Source organism: Sebastes umbrosus, chromosome 15 (genome assembly GCF_015220745.1).
Source record: "Sebastes umbrosus isolate fSebUmb1 chromosome 15, fSebUmb1.pri, whole genome shotgun sequence".
NCBI lineage: Eukaryota > Metazoa > Chordata > Actinopteri > Perciformes > Sebastidae > Sebastes > Sebastes umbrosus.
Window position 1 is genome coordinate 27,063,160 of NC_051283.1, and position 22,690 is coordinate 27,085,849.

The 22,690-nt window shown below is 43.4% G+C and overlaps 5 protein-coding genes across 7 annotated transcripts in view; all 5 read right to left on the reverse strand.

Annotated features, from left to right (window-relative positions):
• Positions 1-22,690, reverse strand: part of LOC119503730 (oocyte zinc finger protein XlCOF6-like) — a 353,206-nt gene that overhangs the window by 18,531 nt on the left and 311,985 nt on the right. The window lies entirely within an intron of this gene.
• LOC119503768 (oocyte zinc finger protein XlCOF6-like) overlaps positions 1-22,690 on the reverse strand; it is a 337,366-nt gene that overhangs the window by 2,662 nt on the left and 312,014 nt on the right. The gene's annotated exons all lie outside the window — the stretch shown is intronic.
• LOC119503758 (gastrula zinc finger protein XlCGF57.1-like) lies at positions 5,059-12,366 on the reverse strand. Its single transcript, XM_037795730.1, has 2 exons — positions 11,990-12,366; positions 5,059-7,108 (listed from the first exon to the last, which is right to left on the reverse strand). Exons 1-2 carry the CDS (start codon positions 12,279-12,281, stop codon positions 5,457-5,459), a joined length of 1,944 nt encoding a protein of 647 aa, XP_037651658.1. The 5' UTR covers positions 12,282-12,366; the 3' UTR covers positions 5,059-5,456.
• LOC119503812 (zinc finger protein 691-like) lies at positions 14,275-15,926 on the reverse strand. Its single transcript, XM_037795823.1, has 2 exons — positions 15,648-15,926; positions 14,275-15,122 (listed from the first exon to the last, which is right to left on the reverse strand). The coding sequence occupies exons 1-2, from the start codon at positions 15,838-15,840 to the stop codon at positions 14,392-14,394; spliced, it is 924 nt and encodes a 307-aa protein (XP_037651751.1). The 5' UTR covers positions 15,841-15,926; the 3' UTR covers positions 14,275-14,391.
• dnai2b (dynein, axonemal, intermediate chain 2b) lies at positions 16,205-21,819 on the reverse strand. Its single transcript, XM_037795756.1, has 12 exons — positions 21,520-21,819; positions 20,362-20,523; positions 19,824-19,945; positions 19,578-19,720; positions 19,296-19,409; positions 18,998-19,137; positions 18,794-18,916; positions 18,324-18,547; positions 17,822-17,957; positions 17,267-17,413; positions 16,954-17,178; positions 16,205-16,435 (listed from the first exon to the last, which is right to left on the reverse strand). Exons 1-12 carry the CDS (start codon positions 21,700-21,702, stop codon positions 16,370-16,372), a joined length of 1,785 nt encoding a protein of 594 aa, XP_037651684.1. The 5' UTR covers positions 21,703-21,819; the 3' UTR covers positions 16,205-16,369.

The window sequence follows — 22,690 nt, forward strand, 5'->3', positions numbered from 1 at the left end:
CACCGTCAGAATTATCACAACACACTGACTGTCTCTCTCACTCACTCTCTGCTTTTCTGTCTCCTTCTGCTGGAGATAAATTAACGGAAAGCAGCCGATATCGGAGGTTTGCGGGCCTCCAACAGGTCCAGACGACGGGGAGCACAACTTTCGTGTTGAGACAATTCTGGTCTCATAGCAGCCTAGTGTTAGCTGTGTAGTATTAGCTAGCGGTGCAGTATTGGTGGTTTAACATTAGCAGTGTAGTATTAGCTGTTTAGTATTATCTGTTTAGCATTAGCTAGCTTTGTAGTATTAGTGGTGTAGTATCAGTGGTGTATTAATAGCGGTGTAGTATTAGTAATTTAGTATTAGCGGTATAGTATCAGTGGTGTAGTATTAGCAGTGTAATATTAGTGATGTAGTATTGGCGGTGTAGTATTACTGGTATAATAACAGTAGTATAGTATTAATAGTGTAGTATTAGCTGTGTAGTATTACTGGTATAATAACAGTAGTATAGTATTAGTAGTGTAGTATTAGTAGTATAGTATTAGTGGTATAATAACAGTAGTGTATTATTAGTAATGAAGTATTAGCGGTGTAGTGTTAGCAGTGTATTTACGGTGTATTAATAGTGATGTAGTATTAGCAGCGTAGTATCACGCCTCAGCACCATGGGAGCCAGGGCGTTCAGCTGCTCTGCTCCCAGGCTCTGGGACTCCCTCCCTCCACACATCCGGCAGTCTGATACTATCACAACATTCAAATCCCACCTCAAAACTCACCTGTTCAAACTGGCATATTCACTGTAGTGTGTCCATCAGTCCATCATGTGTCTGCCTAGACGTGTCTCTGTCATGTCTGGCTGTTTTTATCTGTTTGAGTGTAATTTTATCTTTGTAAGGTGTCCTTGGGTGTCTTGAAAGGTGCCACCAAATAAAATGTATTATTATTAGTTGTGTAATATTAGTGGTGCAGTATTAGTCTTGTATTAATAGTAGTGTAGTATTACTGGTGTATTATTAGTGGTGTAGTATTATTGGTGTATTATAAGTGATGTAGTGTGAGCAGTGTAGTATTAGTGGTACAACATAGTTAAACATGTTATTTAATGCTTTAATTAAAATGCTGTCTGTACTGTATATTTACTCCATATTATCCCAAAAACATGAATCATTCTGTGACATTTTATGTTTTTGCACACATTGATGATGTCACTATCAACCCCCCCTCTCTGTTGTCCTCCAGACCTCTGACCCCTCCAACCATCTCTATCACCTGAGCTAATCATTATGCATTGGTCCCTGGTTGAACCAGGGTCAGATAACCCGGGTCCGACCCTGGTCACTGGTGTGAGACGGGTATTGCGTCACTGACTGCGGTGTCATGGAAATAATGATAAAAATCACACAAAATACCACTTTTATAGGGTAACCGATGTAAAAACTACAACTCCCATGAGGCTTTGCTGGCGCTGCATTGTGTTAGATTCATGGGACCTGTAGTTTTTAGCTGTTAACAATTTATTTGTTGTTTAATATCAATTTAAATAGTTATATTTTCATATTTCTCTGTCCGGTCCAGCAGTAGACGTCAGTGTGTCTCAGACTGTGAACATAAAACTGAACAAAATGTTTCCGTTTAGGAGAATTGTTGATGTTCGCGGAGCTACAGCTAACTAGCGTCCTCATGTCTCCGTGGTGTCCTCGGGACTGACCTGCTCTGGTCAGCTTGACTTGGGGCTTCAGCACGGCATCGAGCAGCCTCCTCTGGCGGCAGATCTCCCGCTCTGACCGCTCAGCTCTGTCTTCGTACTCCGCCACGGTTTCCTCAAACAGACCGACAATCTCCTCCGCAGCCGCCGTTAGCCGCTCGGTGAGCAGCGCTCTCAGCGCCGGGATTTCAGCCGCTTCTTCTCCTTTTTCCACCCGCAGCAGAACGTCTTCAGCGGCGGCGCCGATCCGCTCATGTACCGACACCCGCAGCAGCTGCACGGCGCACATTCTGCTCCTTTTCTGCGGACAAAGAGAGCCAGCGGGGCCGTAAACACACCAGACACCAAACACGGAGTTCCGCGTCGACGACAGTTCGCTTTGACGAGAGCGAAGCGGCGGAAGCGAACAGCGAACCCAGCTGGACCGGAGGGCGAACAACTACAACAACAACAACAAGTACTCTGAAACAGAAGTACAAGTAGTAATACTACAGTGTAGAAATACTCTGTAACAAGTCCACATTGTACTGAAGGAAAAGTACAAAAGTATTAGCATCAAAATAAAGCTGCAGTGGGTAGAAATGGATCAAATATGAAAAAAACATAAATTATTTTTATAAAATGGTCTCTACATCTTGACAGTAGTACATGAGACAGATAATCTGAAAAATCATGTGTCTCTGTGTCCTTTTTTTTCACCAACCGGAGGAAAACAATCAATCAGAGCTGATCTGGAGCCTTGCCGTCTCTGAGCAGCTGTCAATCACTCACCAACTCCGATCAAACGGTCAAACTAGGCAGCGCTGATCAAATATTAATCAATATTCTGTTACTGTAATGTCTATTTCTCTCCTCAGATGTGTTCAGAATCATCTTGTAGTGTACTGTTTAGCTGTAAAATGAGAAAGTTTGTGACCCGGCAGCAGGTTGAGGAAATACCAAGCACCGCCAACCAACAAGAATTACTCTGGTACTGAAATACAAGTAGTAATACACACTTTACTAGGTAGGCTACTTTAATGTAGGTCTGTCTCATTATGATGTTGTTTAGCAAAAGAGCACCTTTAACTATGAGCTCAATAATTAACTGATAATAACAATAATTTTATTAATAATAATGTGACCAGAACTTAACTTTTTTTCTTGGCCTCCGTCTGTCTTATAGACAATGGTTCACGTCGGTTGGTGGGGGTAGCACTTCCTTGAGTGGCTGTGGAGTCCAGCCCTTGAGCGGCAAGAACTGGACAGTGTGGTCCTGGCAGTGTTGATCTTGGGAGAGGCTTTGGTCTTGTGTGGTGTCGACGTTTGGGTTTCAGATTGATAGGACACACCAACGAGGGCGTGGTCCACGTTGCAGTCGGCGCTGTGGTAGCTGCGGACGTTGCAAACATCTGCAAACGGTAAATCCGACACCGTGTTCCCGTGTCTCGTCTGCTTTTTTGCAGATCAATCAGTCCATTAATAATCAATCTATAAATGAATCTTTAGTCTTTTGTACTTGGGTCAGTGTTGTTTGACTCCCAGTGAAGTCGGTTCTTCTCCGACAGATTATTTTATAAAGACGTGAAACTCAATTAAATGTAATATGAGGAATAAATGAAAGAATATCTTTATTATAGATTTTTTTTATTATTATAGAATATTATTATTATAGAATATTTCAGAGAAAAAGAAACAACAAACAGGAAATCTGAAATGTTTTTATTATCAATATTGTTTGACATTAACATTGTTTCATTAAAGTGTTTTTTCATTTATTTTCATTCAATTCCTTCTATATTAAATGTTGACTTATATAAAACAAACTCTTTAAGTCAGAATCAAAAGAAATCAAACAAACAAAATATAATCAATGTAATGTTTCTGTCACTAAACAAATCATTTCTCTGCTGCTGATGGAGGAACCAGAACCAGGAACCAGAACCAGGAACCAGAACCACACCAGGAACCAGAACCGCAACAGCGAATCAAACAAAAGGAACAACATGCTGGGATAGCATGGGAGAGAAGGTGGACTGTTGTTTCTGTAAGTTACGAATAATACAAATTCTGATGTCAACGTTATGAATGAAGCTACTCAGTGCAGCCCTGCTAGCCCTAACTGCAGCAGGAAAGATGTCCGCTCTCGTTAGCAAAAAGAATGCAAATGCGTCTGTTTGGCGACTCTTTGGTTTTAAACCAAACGGAAAAGGAGAGCCGGAGAACATGAACGAAGTGATCTGTTAAGCTGTGTGATAAACAAGTTTGGAGTAAAGGTCGAACTAGGCCGCCATCTTAAAACTCACCATCCAGGGCGCCTGGGTTAGCTCAGTTGGTAGAGCGGGCGTCCATGTATTAAGGCTTGGTCCTGACCGCGGCGGCCCGGGTTCGAATCCGGCCTGTGGCCCTTTCCGCATCCACTCTCTCTCTCCCCCCTTTCAAGACTCTATCCACTGTCCTGTCATAAAAATGGAAAATGCCCCCAAAAAAATAACTTAAAAAAAAAAACAAAAAAAACAACTCACCATCCAGCAGATTACGCTAGTCTGCCACCGACTCCATCCACAACGACCACAGCGAGCAATCAACCATCAATCATCGGGGCTTTGTACGAGACTGTACGAGGGCGGTTACGACCAGCTGATTGATCAGATTTATTGATCTAAGCATGCCCTCGTTACAAACAGTCCCTTTAAACAGGAACATGTTCCTGTTTAAAGGGACTGTTTGTAAGAATCAGAAATGCTTGTTAACAGCGATACCTGTGGCCGTTAAGTCAACCAAAGTCAGCGTCGGGCTCGCGCTTGTGCTCGCTCTACATAGACATGAACGAGCATCGCTCAACACAGTGAGACGACACACGTCAGCTAAAACCACAATATCACTCTATATTTCAGCTGCTTGGCAGTAATGTTAGCTGACCAGACGAAGGTCTCTCCATGAATCACTGCTGATCCTAGTGTTGGCTTTCCTGCCTCAGCCTCCCGACCATGGTCGGAGGGAACAGGGGAGACACCGGAGTTTTGGCCGGAGACGATAACGTTTCTTGCTGCGGAGCCCCGTCACTTCACAAGACACGGGAAACCTCTGTTGGTCTGGAGGAGCTGCAGCAGTTATTTCTGCACAAACGTCCACTGTTCATTTACTAGATATTCTCAGAGCTATACTAACTCTTCTGCAGTGTGTAGTGTGCGCGCATGCACGTGAAAGTGGAGCGAAATAGCGAGGATGAGCGCGGTGTGTGAGTGAAGGCAAGCAGGCAGAGGAGCAGAGTACAGCAGAGACTCCGGCCCTGGAGACCAAAGCTACGGTCTCCCCCGCGTCCTCCGACCACGGCCAACACTGTTTTGCAAGACGGGCTTCACTAGATATAACTTTGCTGTTTTGGTGCTTCTGTGTAGTTTGTGTTGGAGTCTTGTCTGAACAGCGTAGCCACACCTGAGCGTGCATGGGACACCGACCCGGATCGATTTATACCTGTAAGAAGTTTCAAACAGTCCCTTTAAATCTGCAGCTTCCAGTTTGTTTTACCAATGACTGCTGATTTCTTCTCTTCTGAGTCAACTGTTGCTCTGAGCGACGTCTCTTTCGGTTGTCCGTCTGGCTGAACCAGCGTCTTGTTTTCCATCTACTAAACTAAATAACATAGATTTATAAAGAGGTCGTTCTACAAGCTAAGAGCATGAAAAACCATTAGACATATAGACTAGTCTTCTCAGACATCTGACTGGACACAGCCAAGCTTTGTGGCAGCAGATTACTTTTCAACAGCAGCAGCTGTTCACAGCTGGATGAAGTCAGAGTGAACTCCTTCCTGTTGTTTCGGGTTCGGCGTCACCACTGAGTCTTTGACAGCCCGTTCTCCGGTGTGAACCTTCATGTGCGAATCTACCGAGCGTTTCTCCTGGTAGCTCTTCCCGCAGACCTGGCAGCTGTAGGGTTTCTCCCCGGTATGAGTCAGCATGTGTCTCTTCAGGTCGATCTTCTGGACGAAGCCTTTGCTGCAGAGCTGGCAGCTGAACGGTTTCTCTTTCTTGTGGAACCTCTCGTGCGTCTCCAGCGAGATCTTCTGGCGAAACCTCTTCCCGCAGAGGCTGCAGATGAACGGCTTCTCGCCTGTGTGGATCCTCATGTGGGAGTCCAGGTTGCCGATCTGCCGGAAGTTCTTGCCACAGACCCTGCAGGTGTACGGTTTCTCCCCGGTGTGGATCCTCTTGTGCACGTCCAGATGCTGGCTCATGGTGAACTTTTTGCTGCAGACCTCACAGGAGTAAATCCTGGGCTTCCCTCCCATGTGGCTCTTGATGTGTCTCTTCAAGACGGTGTTTTCAATGAAAGTCTTCCCGCAGAACTCGCAGATGTACGGCCTCTCGCCGGCATGCAGCTTCATGTGTCTCTCCAGAGAGCCTTTCCTGGGGAAGTCCTTGCCACAGTCTTTGCAGTTGAAGGGTTTCTGGCCAGTGTGCGTCCTCATGTGGATCTCCATGTCCCTGAAGCTGATGCCACAGATGTCGCAGATCCTGCTGGTTTCTCTGTGGCTTTGGATGTGAAGCTGCAGACACTCTGAGGACTCCACCTGCTCTCCGCAGACGCCACAGCGACATTCAGGGTCATTTAAATGCGTATCTGCGTGCCGCACAAAATTACCTTTATTGTGAAAGGCACTCCCGCAGACCTTGCAGCAGTGAGAAGGAGTCAGACTCGGCTTCCTGCGTCTGCTCCTGGCGGCAGGCGCGGCGGCGGCGGGCGTGTCGTCAGACTCGTGGCTACGAACATGTCGCCTCAGCTCGGCGCTCTTGCTGAAGCCTTTCCCGCAGACTTTACAGCTGAACGGCGTCTGCCCATCGTGGGCCTTCATGTGTCGCTCCAGAGAGCCGGTGTGGCTGAACTCTTTGTGGCAGACAGTGCACCTGAACGGCTTCTCCGCCGTGTGGATCCTCAGGTGCGTCACCATGTTGCCCTTCTGGTTGAAGCCTTTGCCACAGACGTGGCAGCGGAAGGGTTTCTCTCCGGTGTGCAGCCTCCGGTGCGTCTCCTGAGCGCGGATTGAGGGGAACTTCTTGCCGCAGACGTCGCAGGTCCTGCTGCTGTCGCGGTGCGTTTGAAGGTGCAGCCTCAGACCGTCGCTGGACTCCAAACTCTCGCCACACAGACCGCAAAGATACTCCTCCTCCTTCAAGTGTTTCTCCACATGTTTCATCAAAAACCCTTTCCTGTCAAATGACTTCCCGCACACTCTGCAGCAGTGAGGTGTCGCTTCATCATCCTCGCTCTCATCCTCTTCCTCCTTGCCGGCCAGATCGTCCAAAAAGTCAGATTGCTGGTCCTGTTCAGAAACATGGTCTGGTCTGGAGGAAGTGCCGGGCAGAGGATCCTTAAGTCGGTCCACAGAGATGTTCTGCTTCGGATGTTCTCCATCAGAGAGACTAAACTCTGCAGAGAAAAACACAGAAACATTTCAACTTTGTAAAGGAACAGTTCAACATCTAAATCCTCTTCTGCTATCTGACAGTTCAGATGGAAACTGGAGACAACTCTCTTCAATATTTTAAATTTGGACTGCAGTACCCATTTTAAACACTAGTGGACAATGTTACATAGGGTACCTTTAATATGTGTCTTTATTCTTAGTTTTATTACTGATATATTGAGTTAATATTTATCTTTATTGTTAGTTTTATTACTGACATTGAGTAAATATCTGTATTTATTATTAGTTTTATTACTGATATATTGAGTTAATATTTAACTTTATTATTAGTTTTATTTATGATATATTGAATTAATATTTGTCTTCATTATTATTTTTATTACTGATATATTGAGTTAATATTTATCTTTACTGTTAGTTTTATTACTGATGTATTGAGTTAATATCTGTATTTATTATTAGTTTTATTACTGATATATTGAGTTAATATTTGTCTTTATTAGTTTTATCACTGATATATTGTGTTAATATTTGACTTTATTATTGGTTAAATTACTGATATGTAGAGTTAATATTTGACTTTATTATCAGTTTCAGTACTAATATATTCTGTTAATATTTGTCTTCATTATTAGTTTTATTAATGATATATTGAGTTAATATTTAACTTTATTATTAGTTTAATTACTGATATATAGTTAATATCTGTATTCATTATTAGTTATATTACTGATATATTGAGATAATATTTGTCTTTATTACTAGTTTACTTACTGATATAAAGAGTTAATATTTGTCTTTATTACTAGTTTAATTACTGATATATTGAGTTAATATTTGTGTTTATTATTAGTTTTATTACTAATATATTTAGTTAATATCTAACTTTATTATTAGTTTTATTACCGATATAGTGAGTTTATATTTGTCTTCATTATTATTTTTATTGCTGATCAATTGAGTTAATATTTGATTTTATTATTAGTTTAATTACTGATTATATTCAGTTAATATTTGTCTTCATTATTAGTTTAATTACTGATATATTGAGATCATATTTGTCTTTATTATTTTTATTACTGATATATTCAGTTAATTTCTGTCTTTATTATTAGTTTAATTTATGATATATTCAGTTAATATCTGTCTTTATTACTAGTTTAATTAATGATATATTCAGTTAATATCTGTCTTTATTATTACATAAATTGTGTATCACTGTAAAGCTGAGACTCTTGTGGATCCAATGAGTCCAACTGTATTCATGTGTGATGATGTTAGTCCCCATAGGAGACATTTCATGTGTGATGATGTTAGTCTCCCTATAGGAGACATTTCATGTGTGATGATGTTAGTCCCTATAAGACATTTCATGTGTGATGATGTTAGTCCCTATAGGAGACATTTTGTGTGATGATGTTAGTCCCCATAGGAGACATTTCATGTGTGATGATGTTAGTCCCTATAAGACATTTCATGTGTGATGATGTTAGTCCCTATAGGAGACATTTTATGTGTGATGATGTTAGTCTCCCTATAGGAGACATTTCATGTGTGATGATGTTAGTCCCTATAAGACATTTCATGTGTGATGATGTTAGTCTCCCTATAGGAGACATTTCATGTGTGATGATGTTAGTCCCCATAGGAGACATTTCATGTGTGATGATGTTAGTCTCCCTATAGGAGACATTTCATGTGTGATGATGTTAGTCTCCCTATAGGAGACATTTCATGTGTGATGATGTAAGTCCCTATAAGACATTTCATGTGTGATGATGTTAGTCTCCCTATAGGAGACATTTCATGTGTGATGATATTAGTCCCCATAGGAGACATTTCATGTGTGATGATGTTAGTCCCCATAGAAGACATTTCATGTGTGATGATGTTAGTCTCCCTATAGGAGACATTTCATGTGTGATGATGTAAGTCCCTATAAGACATTTCATGTGTGATGACGTTAGTCTCCCTATAAGACATTTCATGTGTGATGATGTTAGTCCCCATAGGAGACATTTCATGTGTGATGATGTTAGTCCCCATAGGAGACATTTCATGTGTGATGATGTTAGTCTCCCTATAGGAGACATTTCATGTGTGATGATGTTAGTCCCCATAAGAGAGATTTCATGTGTGATGATGTTAGTCTCCCTATAGGAGACATTTCATATGTGATGATGTTAGTCCCTATAGGAGACATTTCATGTGTGATGATGTTAGTCCCCATAGGAGACATTTCATGTGTGATGATGTTAGTCTCCCTGTAGGAGACATTTCATGTGTGATGATGTTAGTCCCCATAGGAGACATTTCATGTGTGATGATGTTAGTCTCCCCATAGGAGACATTTCATGTGTGATGATGTTAGTCTCCCTATAGGAGACATTTCATGTGTGATGATGTTAGTCCCCATAGGAGACATTTCATGTGTGATGATGTTAGTCTCCCTATAGGAGACATTTCATGTGTGATGATGTTAGTCTCCCTATAGGAGACATTTCATGTGTGATGATGTTAGTCTCCCTATAGGAGACATTTCATGTGTGATGATGTTAGTCTCCCTATAGGAGACATTTCATGTGTGATGATGTTAGTCCCCATAGGAGACATTTCATGTGTGATGATGTTAGTCCCTATAGGAGACATTTCATGTGATGATGTTAGTCCCCATAGGAGACATTTCATGTGTGATGATGTTAGTCTCCCTATAGGAGACATTTCATGTGTGATGATGTTAGTCCCTATAGGAGACATTTCATGTGTGATGATGTTAGTCTCCCTATAGGAGACATTTCATGTGTGATGATGTTAGTCCCCATAGGAGACATTTCATGTGATGATGTTAGTCCCCATAGGAGACATTTCATGTGTGATGATGTTAGTCTCCCTGTAGGAGACATTTCATGTGTGATGATGTTAGTCCCCATAGGAGACATTTCATGTGTGATGATGTTAGTCTCCCCATAGGAGACATTTCATGTGTGATGATGTTAGTCTCCCTATAGGAGACATTTCATGTGTGATGATGTTAGTCCCCATAGGAGACATTTCATGTGTGATGATGTTAGTCTCCCTATAGGAGACATTTCATGTGTGATGATGTTAGTCTCCCTATAGGAGACATTTCATGTGTGATGATGTTAGTCTCCCTATAGGAGACATTTCATGTGTGATGATGTTAGTCTCCCTATAGGAGACATTTCATGTGTGATGATGTTAGTCCCCATAGGAGACATTTCATGTGTGATGATGTTAGTCCCTATAGGAGACATTTCATATGTGATGATGTTAGTCCCTATAGGAGACATTTCATGTGTGATGATGTTAGTCCCCATAGGAGACATTTCATGTGTGATGATGTTAGTCTCCCTGTAGGAGACATTTCATGTGTGATGATGTTAGTCCCCATAGGAGACATTTCATGTGTGATGATGTTAGTCTCCCCATAGGAGACATTTCATGTGTGATGATGTTAGTCTCCCTATAGGAGACATTTCATGTGTGATGATGTTAGTCCCCATAGGAGACATTTCATGTGTGATGATGTTAGTCTCCCTATAGGAGACATTTCATGTGTGATGATGTTAGTCTCCCTATAGGAGACATTTCATGTGTGATGATGTTAGTCTCCCTATAGGAGACATTTCATGTGTGATGATGTTAGTCTCCCTATAGGAGACATTTCATGTGTGATGATGTTAGTCCCCATAGGAGACATTTCATGTGTGATGATGTTAGTCCCTATAGGAGACATTTCATGTGATGATGTTAGTCCCCATAGGAGACATTTCATGTGTGATGATGTTAGTCTCCCTATAGGAGACATTTCATGTGTGATGATGTTAGTCCCTATAGGAGACATTTCATGTGTGATGATGTTAGTCTCCCTATAGGAGACATTTCATGTGTGATGATGTTAGTCCCCATAGGAGACATTTCATGTGATGATGTTAGTCCCCATAGGAGACATTTCATGTGTGATGATGTTAGTCTCCCTGTAGGAGACATTTCATGTGTGATGATGTTAGTCCCCATAGGAGACATTTCATGTGTGATGATGTTAGTCTCCCCATAGGAGACATTTCATGTGTGATGATGTTAGTCTCCCTATAGGAGACATTTCATGTGTGATGATGTTAGTCCCCATAGGAGACATTTCATGTGTGATGATGTTAGTCTCCCTATAGGAGACATTTCATGTGTGATGATGTTAGTCTCCCTATAGGAGACATTTCATGTGTGATGATGTTAGTCTCCCTATAGGAGACATTTCATGTGTGATGATGTTAGTCTCCCTATAGGAGACATTTCATGTGTGATGATGTTAGTCCCCATAGGAGACATTTCATGTGTGATGATGTTAGTCCCTATAGGAGACATTTCATGTGATGATGTTAGTCCCCATAGGAGACATTTCATGTGTGATGATGTTAGTCTCCCTATAGGAGACATTTCATGTGTGATGATGTTAGTCCCTATAGGAGACATTTCATGTGTGATGATGTTAGTCTCCCTATAGGAGACATTTCATGTGTGATGATGTTAGTCCCCATAGGAGACATTTCATGTGATGATGTTAGTCCCCATAGGAGACATTTCATGTGTGATGATGTTAGTCTCCCTATAGGAGACATTTCATGTGTGATGATGTTAGTCTCCCTATAGGAGACATTTCATGTGTGATGATGTTAGTCCCCATAGGAGACATTTCATGTGTGATGATGTTAGTCCCTATAGGAGACATTTCATGTGATGATGTTAGTCCCCATAGGAGACATTTCATGTGTGATGATGTTAGTCTCCCTATAGGAGACATTTCATGTGTGATGATGTTAGTCCCTATAGGAGCCATTTCATTGTAGTGAGACCGGGACACGAACCTCTCCTGTCGGCTCCCGTTCCAGCGGGCTCCTCCGGTCCTCTGTCGGCCGCTCTAGAGGCTCTGAACGCGGTGAAGATGAGCTCCACGGCCGCGGTGATCCGCTCCTTCACCAGCTCCTTCAGCTGCTCCTCCTCATCCGTCTGACCGCGCTCCTTCAGCAGCCACAAGATCTCCTCCGCGGCCGCCGCCAGCTGCTCGTCCACCGCTGTCCGCAGGCTCCGGTTCCCCCGGTGGCTCCGGGTCTCCCGCTGGTTCCGGTTCTCGGAGCTCTTTGACCGTTTTTTGGACATTTTTGGCGGAACAAAGAGGAGAATGTAAACAATGCGAGTACACTTCCGGGATCCCCAACCCAGCGTCTTGACGTCACGACGTCGACGTTGCCTACGTTCGGTTGTTACGTCACCTGCTGCGTCAGCTATATATACATATATATATAGAGAGAGAGAGAGAGAGAGAGAGAGAGAGAGCTATAACTACGTGAGGCAACTGAAATATTGTAGGGTTAAATGTGATGGGAAAACAAATAATAATAAGTCAGTTGGCAGATGACACGACTTTATTTAAAAAAAAAAATGGAAATCAAATTCCCATAGCTTTACAGTCTATTAATCTTTATTCTAAGGCAGGAGTCAGCAACCTTTACTATCAAAAGAGACATTTAAGGCAAAGAAAAAAAAATCTGTCTGGGGCCGCAAAACATTTGAGCATTGTGATGACAGCTTATAGTCTAAGTATTTAGTATATAAGTCTAATGCAGTGAGGGACAAAGTGCAAATGTACTACAGAGTATTAAGGGCCACATTGAGGGAAAAAACATCTGAGATTTCCAGAATAAAGTCATAATATTACATGAATAAAGTCATAACTTTACGAGGAAAAAAAGTCATAATATTACGGGGGAAAAATCGTAATATTACGAGAATAGAGTCATAACTTTACGAGAAAAAAAGTTGTAATATTATGAGAAAAAAAGTATTAATATTGCGAGAATAAAGTCATAAATGCATGAGAAAAAAAGTCGTAATATGAGAAAAAAACGTCTTAATATTACGAGAATTAAGTCATAACTTTACGAGAAAAAATAAAATAACACGTTAAATTACTAATTTATAATATTATGACTTTATTCTCGTAATATTATGACTTTATTCTCGAAATCTCAGATTTTTTTTTTTTCCTCAATGTGGCCCTAATACTCCATTGTACCGTTGTACATTAGACCTACAACAATGTTAAATAAAAAATAAAAATGTAAACAAAAAAACAGTTCGTTTTGCGAAAATCCACAGGGAGCCACTGGAGAGGAGCTAAGGAGCCGCATGTGGCTCCGGAGCCGCAGGTTGCTGACCCCTGTTCTAAGGCATCAGGCCTACAGTTGAATTTGGATAAATGTGAAATGATGACGTTACATGAGTGCCCCCTGCAGTCATTATGTGGTGTAAAAATTAAGAAAGAGGTTAAATAGTTGGGGATTGTTATTTGTATGGACAGAGTAATAACTGAAAATAAGAGATTTTTAAGGATAACACAGAGGTTGTTAAAGGTGATTAAAGGCAGTTAAAGGTGCCTTCATGCCGTTTACATTTCCAGCACAACTTATGTTCTAGTAAACCGGACAGGTGTAAAATGATATGAAGTATATTAAAGTGTGTACTTTTACCCTGAGCCTCCTTCTGCCAGGTGAGTCTGAGCTCCTAACAGGTAGCAGTTATCTGCTGAATGGTCATTTAAAATATCATTATATTAAAATACTATTTTAATAGTATTATCTGAAGAAGTCTGATTCATCCTTTAGATTGAAGATGTTTTATCAGTATTAGAGACGGAGGAATCGACCTGCTGCTCACACCTCTTCACGTTTCATTGAAGCTTTTTAATAACTTGAATGAGTTTCTGCTGAGGAAGACCATGTGACTCCACTGAAAGCTCAGCTGCAGTCTGACCAGTTTTAGTCCCAGTTCATCTCTCTTAATATTAATAATAATAATCAGGATGTTAATAGAATTAAAGTTTCTTCAAGTAGAAAATTAATTTATTCAAATTCAGAAACATCAGAACAAATAAACAAAAAAAAGCTTCAAAATTCAAAGCTGGTCAGAAACAGAAATATTAACTTAAAGTCTTCTTCTGCGTGTTTCTACCTCTTCTTCTTCTTCTGCGCGCTTCTACCTCTTCTTCTTCTTCTTCTTCTGCGTGCCTCTACCTCTTCTTCTTCTTCTTCTTCTTCTGCGTGCTTCTACCTCTTCTTCTTCTTCTGTGCGCTTCTACCTCTTCATCTTCTTCTGCGGCATCTACCTCTTCTTCTTCTTCTGTGCGCTTCTACCTCTTCTTCTTATGCGCACTTCTACCTGTTATTCTGCGTACTTCTACCTCTTCCTCTTCTTCTTCTTCTGCGCGCTTCTACCTCTTCTTCTTCTTCTGCATGCTTCTACCTCCCTCAACCTGTGAGGGACACCTGTGCCTTCTCTTCTTCCACACCTGTGGAAACGTCTTCCCACAGTCATCACAGGTGTGTGGTTTCTCGCCAGTGTTGACTTTGGTTTCTGGCTGGTGAAACTGTCTCCCTCTGGACCTGGTTCTGGTTCTGGTTCTGGTCCTGGTCCTGGTCTGGTTCTCCAGCTCCACCTTCCTCCTCTGAGTGGTCCGGTGAGTCTGGATGTGGAGCTTCAGATTCTCTGCTGCTTCGAACCGTTCACCGCACAGACCGCAGACCGGCTCTGCCTCCTGCAGGTGAGCTTTGTTAACGTGGCGGATCAGAAACCGATGGGCCTTAAAGGTCCGGCTGCAGACCCGGCAGCTGAACGGTCCTCTTGGTCTTCGGATCCTCTTTGGTTTCAGCTGGTTTGAAGCAGACCTGGTGTCGATCGAGTCTTTGCTGTAGTCGTCGCTGTCTTCAGTCTCAGACGACACCAGATGGACTTCCTGATCTGGAACTGCTGGTCCTGGTTTTACCCGGGCGGACCTGGCAGCTAGCAGGTCCACGTCTTCACCTGGCCTCGATGCCCTCCTGGGATTATAGGTGAACTGGATGATGTCGGCCTCGTCCAGGCCTTGAAGCTGCTCTCCCTCCTGGTCCTGGTGCTCAGAGGGAACCTCCTCGGTTCTCTCCAGCAGCTGCTGTGTGAAGGCGTCTGAAACAAACACGTAGAAATAAATCGAACCGGTCTCAAGCTCTGACTCAGACCAGAACACCTGAACCAGGACCAGGGTCATGTGTAACACCTGAACCAGAACCAGGTACATGTGTAACACCTGAACCAGGACCAGGGTCTTGTGTTTAACACCTGAACCAGGACCAGGTACATTTGTAACACCTGAACCAGGGTCTTGTGTGTAACACCTGAACCAGGACCAGGACCATGTGTAACACCTGAACCAGAACCAGGTACATGTGTAACACCTGAACCAGGACCAGGGTCTTGTGTTTAACACCTGAACCAGGACCAGGTACATTTGTAACACCTGAACCAGGGTCTTGTGTGTAACACCTGAACCAGGACCAGGGGCATGTGTAACACCTGAACCAGGACCAGGTGTGGCCTGCCGAAGAACTGGATCCACCTGGTAACCTGTAACCTAACCAGGTGTGGACTAACCAGATGTGGACTAACCAGGTGTGGACTCACCAGGTGTAAACTAACCAGGTGTGGACTTACCTGCGGTCGGGAGCTCCATGAGCGGTTTGTGGAGCGCGCAGAGCAGCGCGTGCTGTCGGGAGATCACCTCGCGACATAGAACCGCTTCTTCTTCATATTTAACGATTGATTTCTCAAAAGCTCCTAAAATGTCTTCGGCCGCCGCGTTGAGTCGCTCACTGACGAAGTCACGGAGCTTCTGGACCCGGGACATGTTCACACTGAGAGCCGGGACACCGGGAGACTGAGGGGGCTGCTAATCAACAGCTAACAGCTAACAGACTTCCTGCTCCGAGAGCAACAACAACACGAATACTTTCGGAATCCTTCACAATAAAAGCACCAATACAACGACTGAAAAATTACAATGAAAGACTGTATATATATATATCCATATATATACTGTATATACATATATTTATATTTATACACATACATTTATTTATACACATACATATATTCAAACATATATATACATTGTATATATATATATATATATATATATACATATATATACACATGGGCCGTCTCTTCTTCATGTAAACTTTTTCTGTAGAAATAATGACAGAAAGTTTCTCTTTTCATTGAACAAAATGAATATTTTACACTCACAGTTCAGTCATTAAAACATTCAAATAAACAATAAACAATACATATTGTTCCAATAGAAACATGACATTTAAATAAACAATAAACAATAAACAATACATATTGCTCCACTAGAAACATGACCATGTTTTTATTCACTGTGACGGTTCACTTTCTAGAGTTTCTTTTTTCACTTCCTTTTCTTCACAGACGTCTTTCTCCTGAAACATAAACAGTGACACGTTATTTATATTATATTATTTGTTATTTATTTCTGTTCTTTCTGTTCTTTATATTATTTTTATTATTTGTTATTTATGTTCTTTATGTTTTTTTGTTCTTTATATTATTTAATTTATTTGTTATTTATGTTGTTAAAGCTGTGTCCACCAGCTGAAAACGCTCAGCTAGGAGCGCTTCAGAGCACTTCAGAGGTTCTGGGTCTGGGTCTGGTTCTGGGTCTGGTTCTCTGTCCTGGTCTGGTTCTGGGTCTGATTCTGGTTCTCTGTGATCAGTTGAAGAGCAGCAGGAAGTAAAAGGAGGACAGAAGGAAAGAGGACGTGTGTCTGGGTCTGGGTATGGTTCTGGGTCTGGTTTTGGGTCCTGGGTATGGTTCTGGGTCTGGTACTCTGTGATCAGTTGAAGAGGACAAGGAAGTAAAGGGAGGACAGAAGGAAAGAGGACGTGTGTCTTGGTCTGGATATGGTTCTGGTGTGTAACTCTGTGATCTGGTTCTGACCCGGGTTGTCTGGTCCTCTCTCTCTCTCCTCCTCCTCAGCTCCGTCTCCGTGACGGCGTAGAATTCGTCCTCGGCTCTGGCGATCAGCTGATCTGGACTCTCGTCTCCGTCCTCTCGTCCTCCGTCGTCCTCTCGGCTCTGCTCCGACCGACTCCTCTCCTTCAGACGGATCTCTCTCTGCCGGGCCTCCAGGATCTTCTCTCGCTTAGTCTCGCGCTCAAACATCTGTTTCCATGGAAACAGAGAACATTAACATTAACGGTGAATTTCAAGATGCCGACCTTGTGACGTCATTGTTTCTGGAGTTCCTCACAGCAGCCAGAAGATTCTTCTCGTTCTTCTGGAGGGTCGACAGTCCTGGGCAGATCTCCAGCAGCGTGGCTCCGCCCTGCTGAGAGCCGCACGCCACCAAACGCCCGTTGTCCTGGAGACGGAGGCTGTACAGGGCCTCGTCACACACCTGAGGGACCATGACATCATCGACATCATTGACATCGTGAACAACGACATCATCATAAATAACAACATCAGCAACAACGACATCACCAACAACATCATCATCATCATAAACAAGGACATCATCATCAACAACAACAACAACAACAACAACAACGACATCACCAACAACATCATCATCATAAACAAGGACATCATCATCAACAACAACGACAACAACAACGAGATCATCAACAACGACATCATCAACAACGACATCAACAACAAAAACGACATCATCATCGACAACAACAACAACGACATCATCAACAACAATGACATCATCAAAAATGTCTCATAGTGGCATGGACTGAAGACATGCTGACTTAGTAAGAGCAGGTATGTTTTCAGTGGACAGGTGAGATGGACGTACCTTGAGACTCAGCGTGGGGTCATTCTGTTTGGACAAGATGTCCCAGACGTCCAAATTGCCGTCCATCTTTACGGTAAAGAAGACGGAGGGCCTGACTGGACTCCAGCAGGCATCCGTCAGATGCGACATCTGATATCTGACAGGAGTTTAAGTGTCATTTCAGTTTTACTGAGCAGGATGTCCACATGGAGTCCAAAAGAGACAGGACAGGTCAGGAAAAATTGGACGACATGAGAAAACACTGAGATGGGATTATATTAAACAGGACGAGATGGTACAGTTTGAGGAGACAATGATGGGACACAGGGACACAAAACTAAATGAGACGAGGGGGGACAAGATTAACATAGATGTAAAGGACGGGACAGATGGACATGAGATGAAACAAGCAGAGAGGAGACGAGACGAGATGGGACAGGTTGAAGCATATGAGACAGGAAGACACGAGACATTATCAAGAAATATTTCTCATAGTTTGGGAGGTTTCTACTGTGTGTCCTACTTGGTCCACATGATGGACGACTCCTTTATGTCCTCAGACCAGATGCGGGCCGTCCAGTCCCCCACGGTCAGGAAGTTTTTGGGGAAGAAGGGGTTCCTCTGCAGGGCGTAGATGGGTCCCTGGTGACCGTCGTACATACAGACGATCTTCTCTGACGGAGTCTTCGCCTTCCTGTTACAGGACACGACCACGCCCTGCTCTGTCCCCACCATAAATTTAGTCGGCTGCAGAGACAGGGAGGACAGAAACACTCTGAGAGACACAGAGACACTCTGAGACAGGGATGTGTTAAGTGAACTTTCAGCTAGCCCTAGTGAAGTGTGAACTGAACTTTAAGCAAGCTCTAGTGAAGTGTGAAGTGAACTTTCAGCTAGCTCTAGTGAAGTGTGAACTGAACTTTCAGGACCACGGTTTAGACTAAGGACCAGGGGGTCAACGTTAGTCTGGGTCAGAATCACACAGAACCTCACCATGGTGGACTCAAACTCCAGAGAGATGGCTCCTAAAGCTCGGTCCAGGTTTCCCTCTCGGCTCGGGTCCAGAACCAGACGCTCTGTGGGCTCATTCAACTTGCGGACGTCCCACCACAGAACCTGACAGAGAGACACCTGTCTGTCATCACCAGTATACCTGTCTGTCATCACCAGTCTACCTGTCTGTCATCATCAGTCTACCTGTCCATCAGTGGAGGCAGAGAAGGTGTCTGTCCCGGTCTTGGACTGCAGCCAGATGATTTTGTAGACCGGGTCTCTGTGACTATGCTCCATAGAGGAAATCTCCACCGGCTGGCTGCCTCTCCGGGTGTCCCAGTACGCTGAAACAAACACACCCACAGGTGAATAAAGCATTGAGAGATAGACACCTGTCAGTCCCTGCCTCTCCGGGTGTCCCAGTACGCTAAAACAAACACACCCACAGGTGAATAACCCACTGAGAGACAAACACCTGTCTGTCTCTCAGTCCTGAACCCACCGATCTGTCCGTTGTAGCTGCCTCCCACCAGAGTGTGGCCGTCTTTGGGGTTGTACTCCAGACAAACGAGCGGAGACGCCGGCTTCAGAGTCATCTCAGGTCTGTTCGGGTTCTCTGAAACAAAACAAGGAATCCATCCATTAACGGGACCGTTGACTCTGTGGATCTCTGTCGTTGTAATTAATACGAGTTTGCTCTTTGACCAGCATCTAAAGGTTCATTCATTCAGCATCACTGAGGTCAGTTTGGTATCCAGTAAACCAACACCTATTTCATACCCACCGATGTCCCAGATGTAGGAGTCCAGGCTCATGTCCTTTGAGGTTTTCTGGAACTCGAGACAGGAGTAGGCGGCCGCCAGCTTCCTGCCGCCGTCAGGATGCCACGAAAGACCAGTGACGGTACGCTTCACCTCGTTAGGATCTCTGCAGACACACAGTTATACAAAGTCTGTTCACATGGAGATACCACTGGCTGATCTATGGATGGATGGATGGATAACTTTATATGTTTTGTTATCAGCTGTACCTGAAGACGTTGATGGTCTTGGCAGACGGTGGCTCCTGATTTTCCTCCACCTCCTCTTCCTCCTCAAAGTACTCCTGGTAGATGTCAACGGCGTTGTTCTGTCTGATGCAGTGCTCCATGACCTGGACCACACACACATGATGACATCACACAGAACTCTGTGGCATCACAAACCACGACGTGGCTGTAACTGTGAAAACGCCCCACTGATCATAAATCATCAGCTGAACGGTTAACTTCTGTCAGTGTATGCCGCACTCCCCTGACAGGTAAAGTGGGTTGATGTGAACCGGAGTGGAAGTGGGTCTATATGGACTGAGGTAAAGTGGGTCGATGTGGACTGAGTTTAGGTAAAGTGGGTCAATGTGGACTGAGGTAAAGTGGGTCAATGTGGACTAAGGTAAAGTTGGTCTATGTGGACTGAGTTTAGGTAAAGTGGGTCAATGTGGACTGAGGTAAACTGGGTCAATGTGGACTGAGTTTAGGTAAAGTGGGTCAATGTGGACCAAGGTGGATTGATGTGGATGGTGGATCTTACGTTGCCCAGCTGCAGGATGCTGTTGATGTAGCCCTCGTCTTTTTCCACCTTCTTCCTGAAGCGGATGGTCATTTCCATCTCCTGAGGGTTGATGTCTTTAGGCCACCCCCCCTCCACGTGGTTTATCCCACAGCTGTCGTACTCGAAGCGCTCTGTGTTCACCTGCAGAGACAAACACAGGAAACAGGAAACGTAAGTTGGACAAGATGCTATTAGAACCCAGGAGTCAGTAGCCAACAATACTACATTAAAGGGACTGTTTGTAACTTCTTACACGTATAAATCACCCGGGTCGGTGTCCCTGTTCAGACTCAGACTCCAACACAAATTACACGGAAGCACCAAAACTGCAAAGTTATATCTAGTGAAGCCCGGCTTGCAAAACAGTGTTGGCCGCGGTCGGAGGACGTGGGGGAGACCGTAGCTTTGGTCTCCAGGGCCAGAGTCTCTGCTCCTCTGCATGCCTGCCTTCACTCAGCTCGCTCCACCTCACATTCATGCGCGCACACTACACACTGCAGAAGAGTTAGTTTAGCTCTGAGAATATCTAGTGAATGTACAGTGGACGTTTGTGCAGAAATAACTGCTGCAGTTCCTCCAGACCAACAGAGGTTTTCCGTGTCTTGTAAAGTGACGGGGCTCCGCAGCAAGAAACTTTATCGTCTCTGACCGGATGCCGGTGTCTCCCCTGTTCCCTCCGGCCGCGGTCGGGAGGCTTAGGCAGGAAAAGCCAACACTAGGATCAGCATTGATTCATGGAGAGACCTTCGTCTGGTCAGCTAACATTACTGCCAAGCAGCTGAAATATAGAGTGATATTGTGGTTTTAGCTGACGTGTGTCGCCTCACTGTTTTGAGCGATGCTCGTTCATGTCTATGTAGAGTGATCAAGCGCGAGCGTGACGCTGACTTTCGTTGACTTAACGGCCACAGGTGTCGCTGTTAACAAGCATTTCTGATTCTTACAAACAGTCCCTTTAAGGGAACACTTAAATCACTTGAGCTTCCTAAATGGACAGATTGATATCCCTGAAGTTTACCTGACTTGGTGTTATACTGTGATGATTAAGTGTTCTCTTCAGCAGTGTATTTAGTTTCATATAACATTGCAGTTCCAGTTTTTTCCATTATTCCTGGTGCAGGTTGATGTGGAGCTCACCTGGTGCTCCGACATGTCCCGGCAGGCCTGCAGGCCCTGGTCTCGGAGGGTTTTCTGGATGAACTGTGGAGCCAGACCCGGGTCCGGAGGAACGTCCACCAGCAGCTCCGCAGGCCGGTCAGAGAACAGACACTGTCGGCCGAACTCACTGCGGAGCTTCGTGTACACATGGACGATTTCCATCCCACCGGCCAGCGGCTAAACACCGGAGAACACCGACTGAATAACGGGCTAAATAACGAACAAAACACCGACTGAATAACGAACTTAATAACGAACTCAAACTCCGGATCTCAGGCGGCGCAGTTTGCTGTATCGTAGCAACGAGACAGTTTACCGTATCCTAGCAACATGAATAAACAGTCTCCACTAGGTTTAGTAGTTTTATCCCACTTCTACCAGATGTGAGTAAATATAGGCTAGTCTACTGAGTTACTGCTTTTCTCAGATTAAAGAGGGCCAATTATTATTATTATTAATATTACAGAATGAATGCATCACTGATGAACACACAGGGCTTTGTGACAAGGGCCTACGTATATATATAAAAATATATATATAAAAATAAAAATATATTAAATATATATATATTAATATACATATATATATATATGTATATAAATATATATATACATATATATATAAATAAATATAAATATACATATATATAAATATAAATATATATATATATATATATAAATATAAATATATATAAATACATATTATTATATATATATATATATATATATATATATATATATGAATATATACACCGATCAGCCATAACATTAAGACCACTGACAGGTGAAGTAAATAACATTGGTTATCTCATTACAATGGCACCTGGCAGTGGGTGGGATATATTAGACAGAAAGTGAACATTTTGAACTTTGAACTGTGTGTTGGAAGCAGAAAAAAATGGGCAAGCGTAAGGATGTGAGCAACTTTGACGAGGGCCAAATTGTGATGGCTGGACGACTGGTTCAGAGCATCTCCAGAACTGCAGCTCCTGTGGGATGTTTCCCAGTCTGCAGTGGTCCAAGGAAGGAAAACCGGTGAACCAGCAACAGGGTCAGACCCGAGGCTCATTGTTTTATGGCTGATTTGTGTGTGTGTGTGTGTGTGTGTGTGTGTGTGTGCGTGCGTGCATGCATGCGTGCGTGTGTGTCCA

Bases quoted from the DNA above. Each gene is read 5' to 3' on its own strand.
- LOC119503812 (XM_037795823.1), bottom strand. From the start codon at position 15,840: ATGTCCCGGGTCCAGAAGCTCCGTGACTTCGTCAGTGAGCGACTCAAC. The intron at 15,123-15,647 runs GTAAGTCCACAC...TGTTTGTTTCAG, and splicing joins CATGGAGCTCCCGACCGCAG to ACGCCTTCACACAGCAGCTG.
- LOC119503758 (XM_037795730.1), bottom strand. From the start codon at position 12,281: ATGTCCAAAAAACGGTCAAAGAGCTCCGAGAACCGGAACCAGCGGGAG. The intron at 7,109-11,989 runs GTTCGTGTCCCG...TTTTCTCTGCAG, and splicing joins AACGGGAGCCGACAGGAGAG to AGTTTAGTCTCTCTGATGGA.
- dnai2b (XM_037795756.1), bottom strand. From the start codon at position 21,702: ATGGAAATCGTCCATGTGTACACGAAGCTCCGCAGTGAGTTCGGCCGA. The intron at 18,548-18,793 runs GTGAGGTTCTGT...CTGTCTCTGCAG, and splicing joins TGGAGTTTGAGTCCACCATG to CCGACTAAATTTATGGTGGG. The intron at 16,436-16,953 runs GTCAGAACCAGA...TTTATGTTTCAG, and splicing joins GAGAGGACCAGACAACCCGG to GAGAAAGACGTCTGTGAAGA.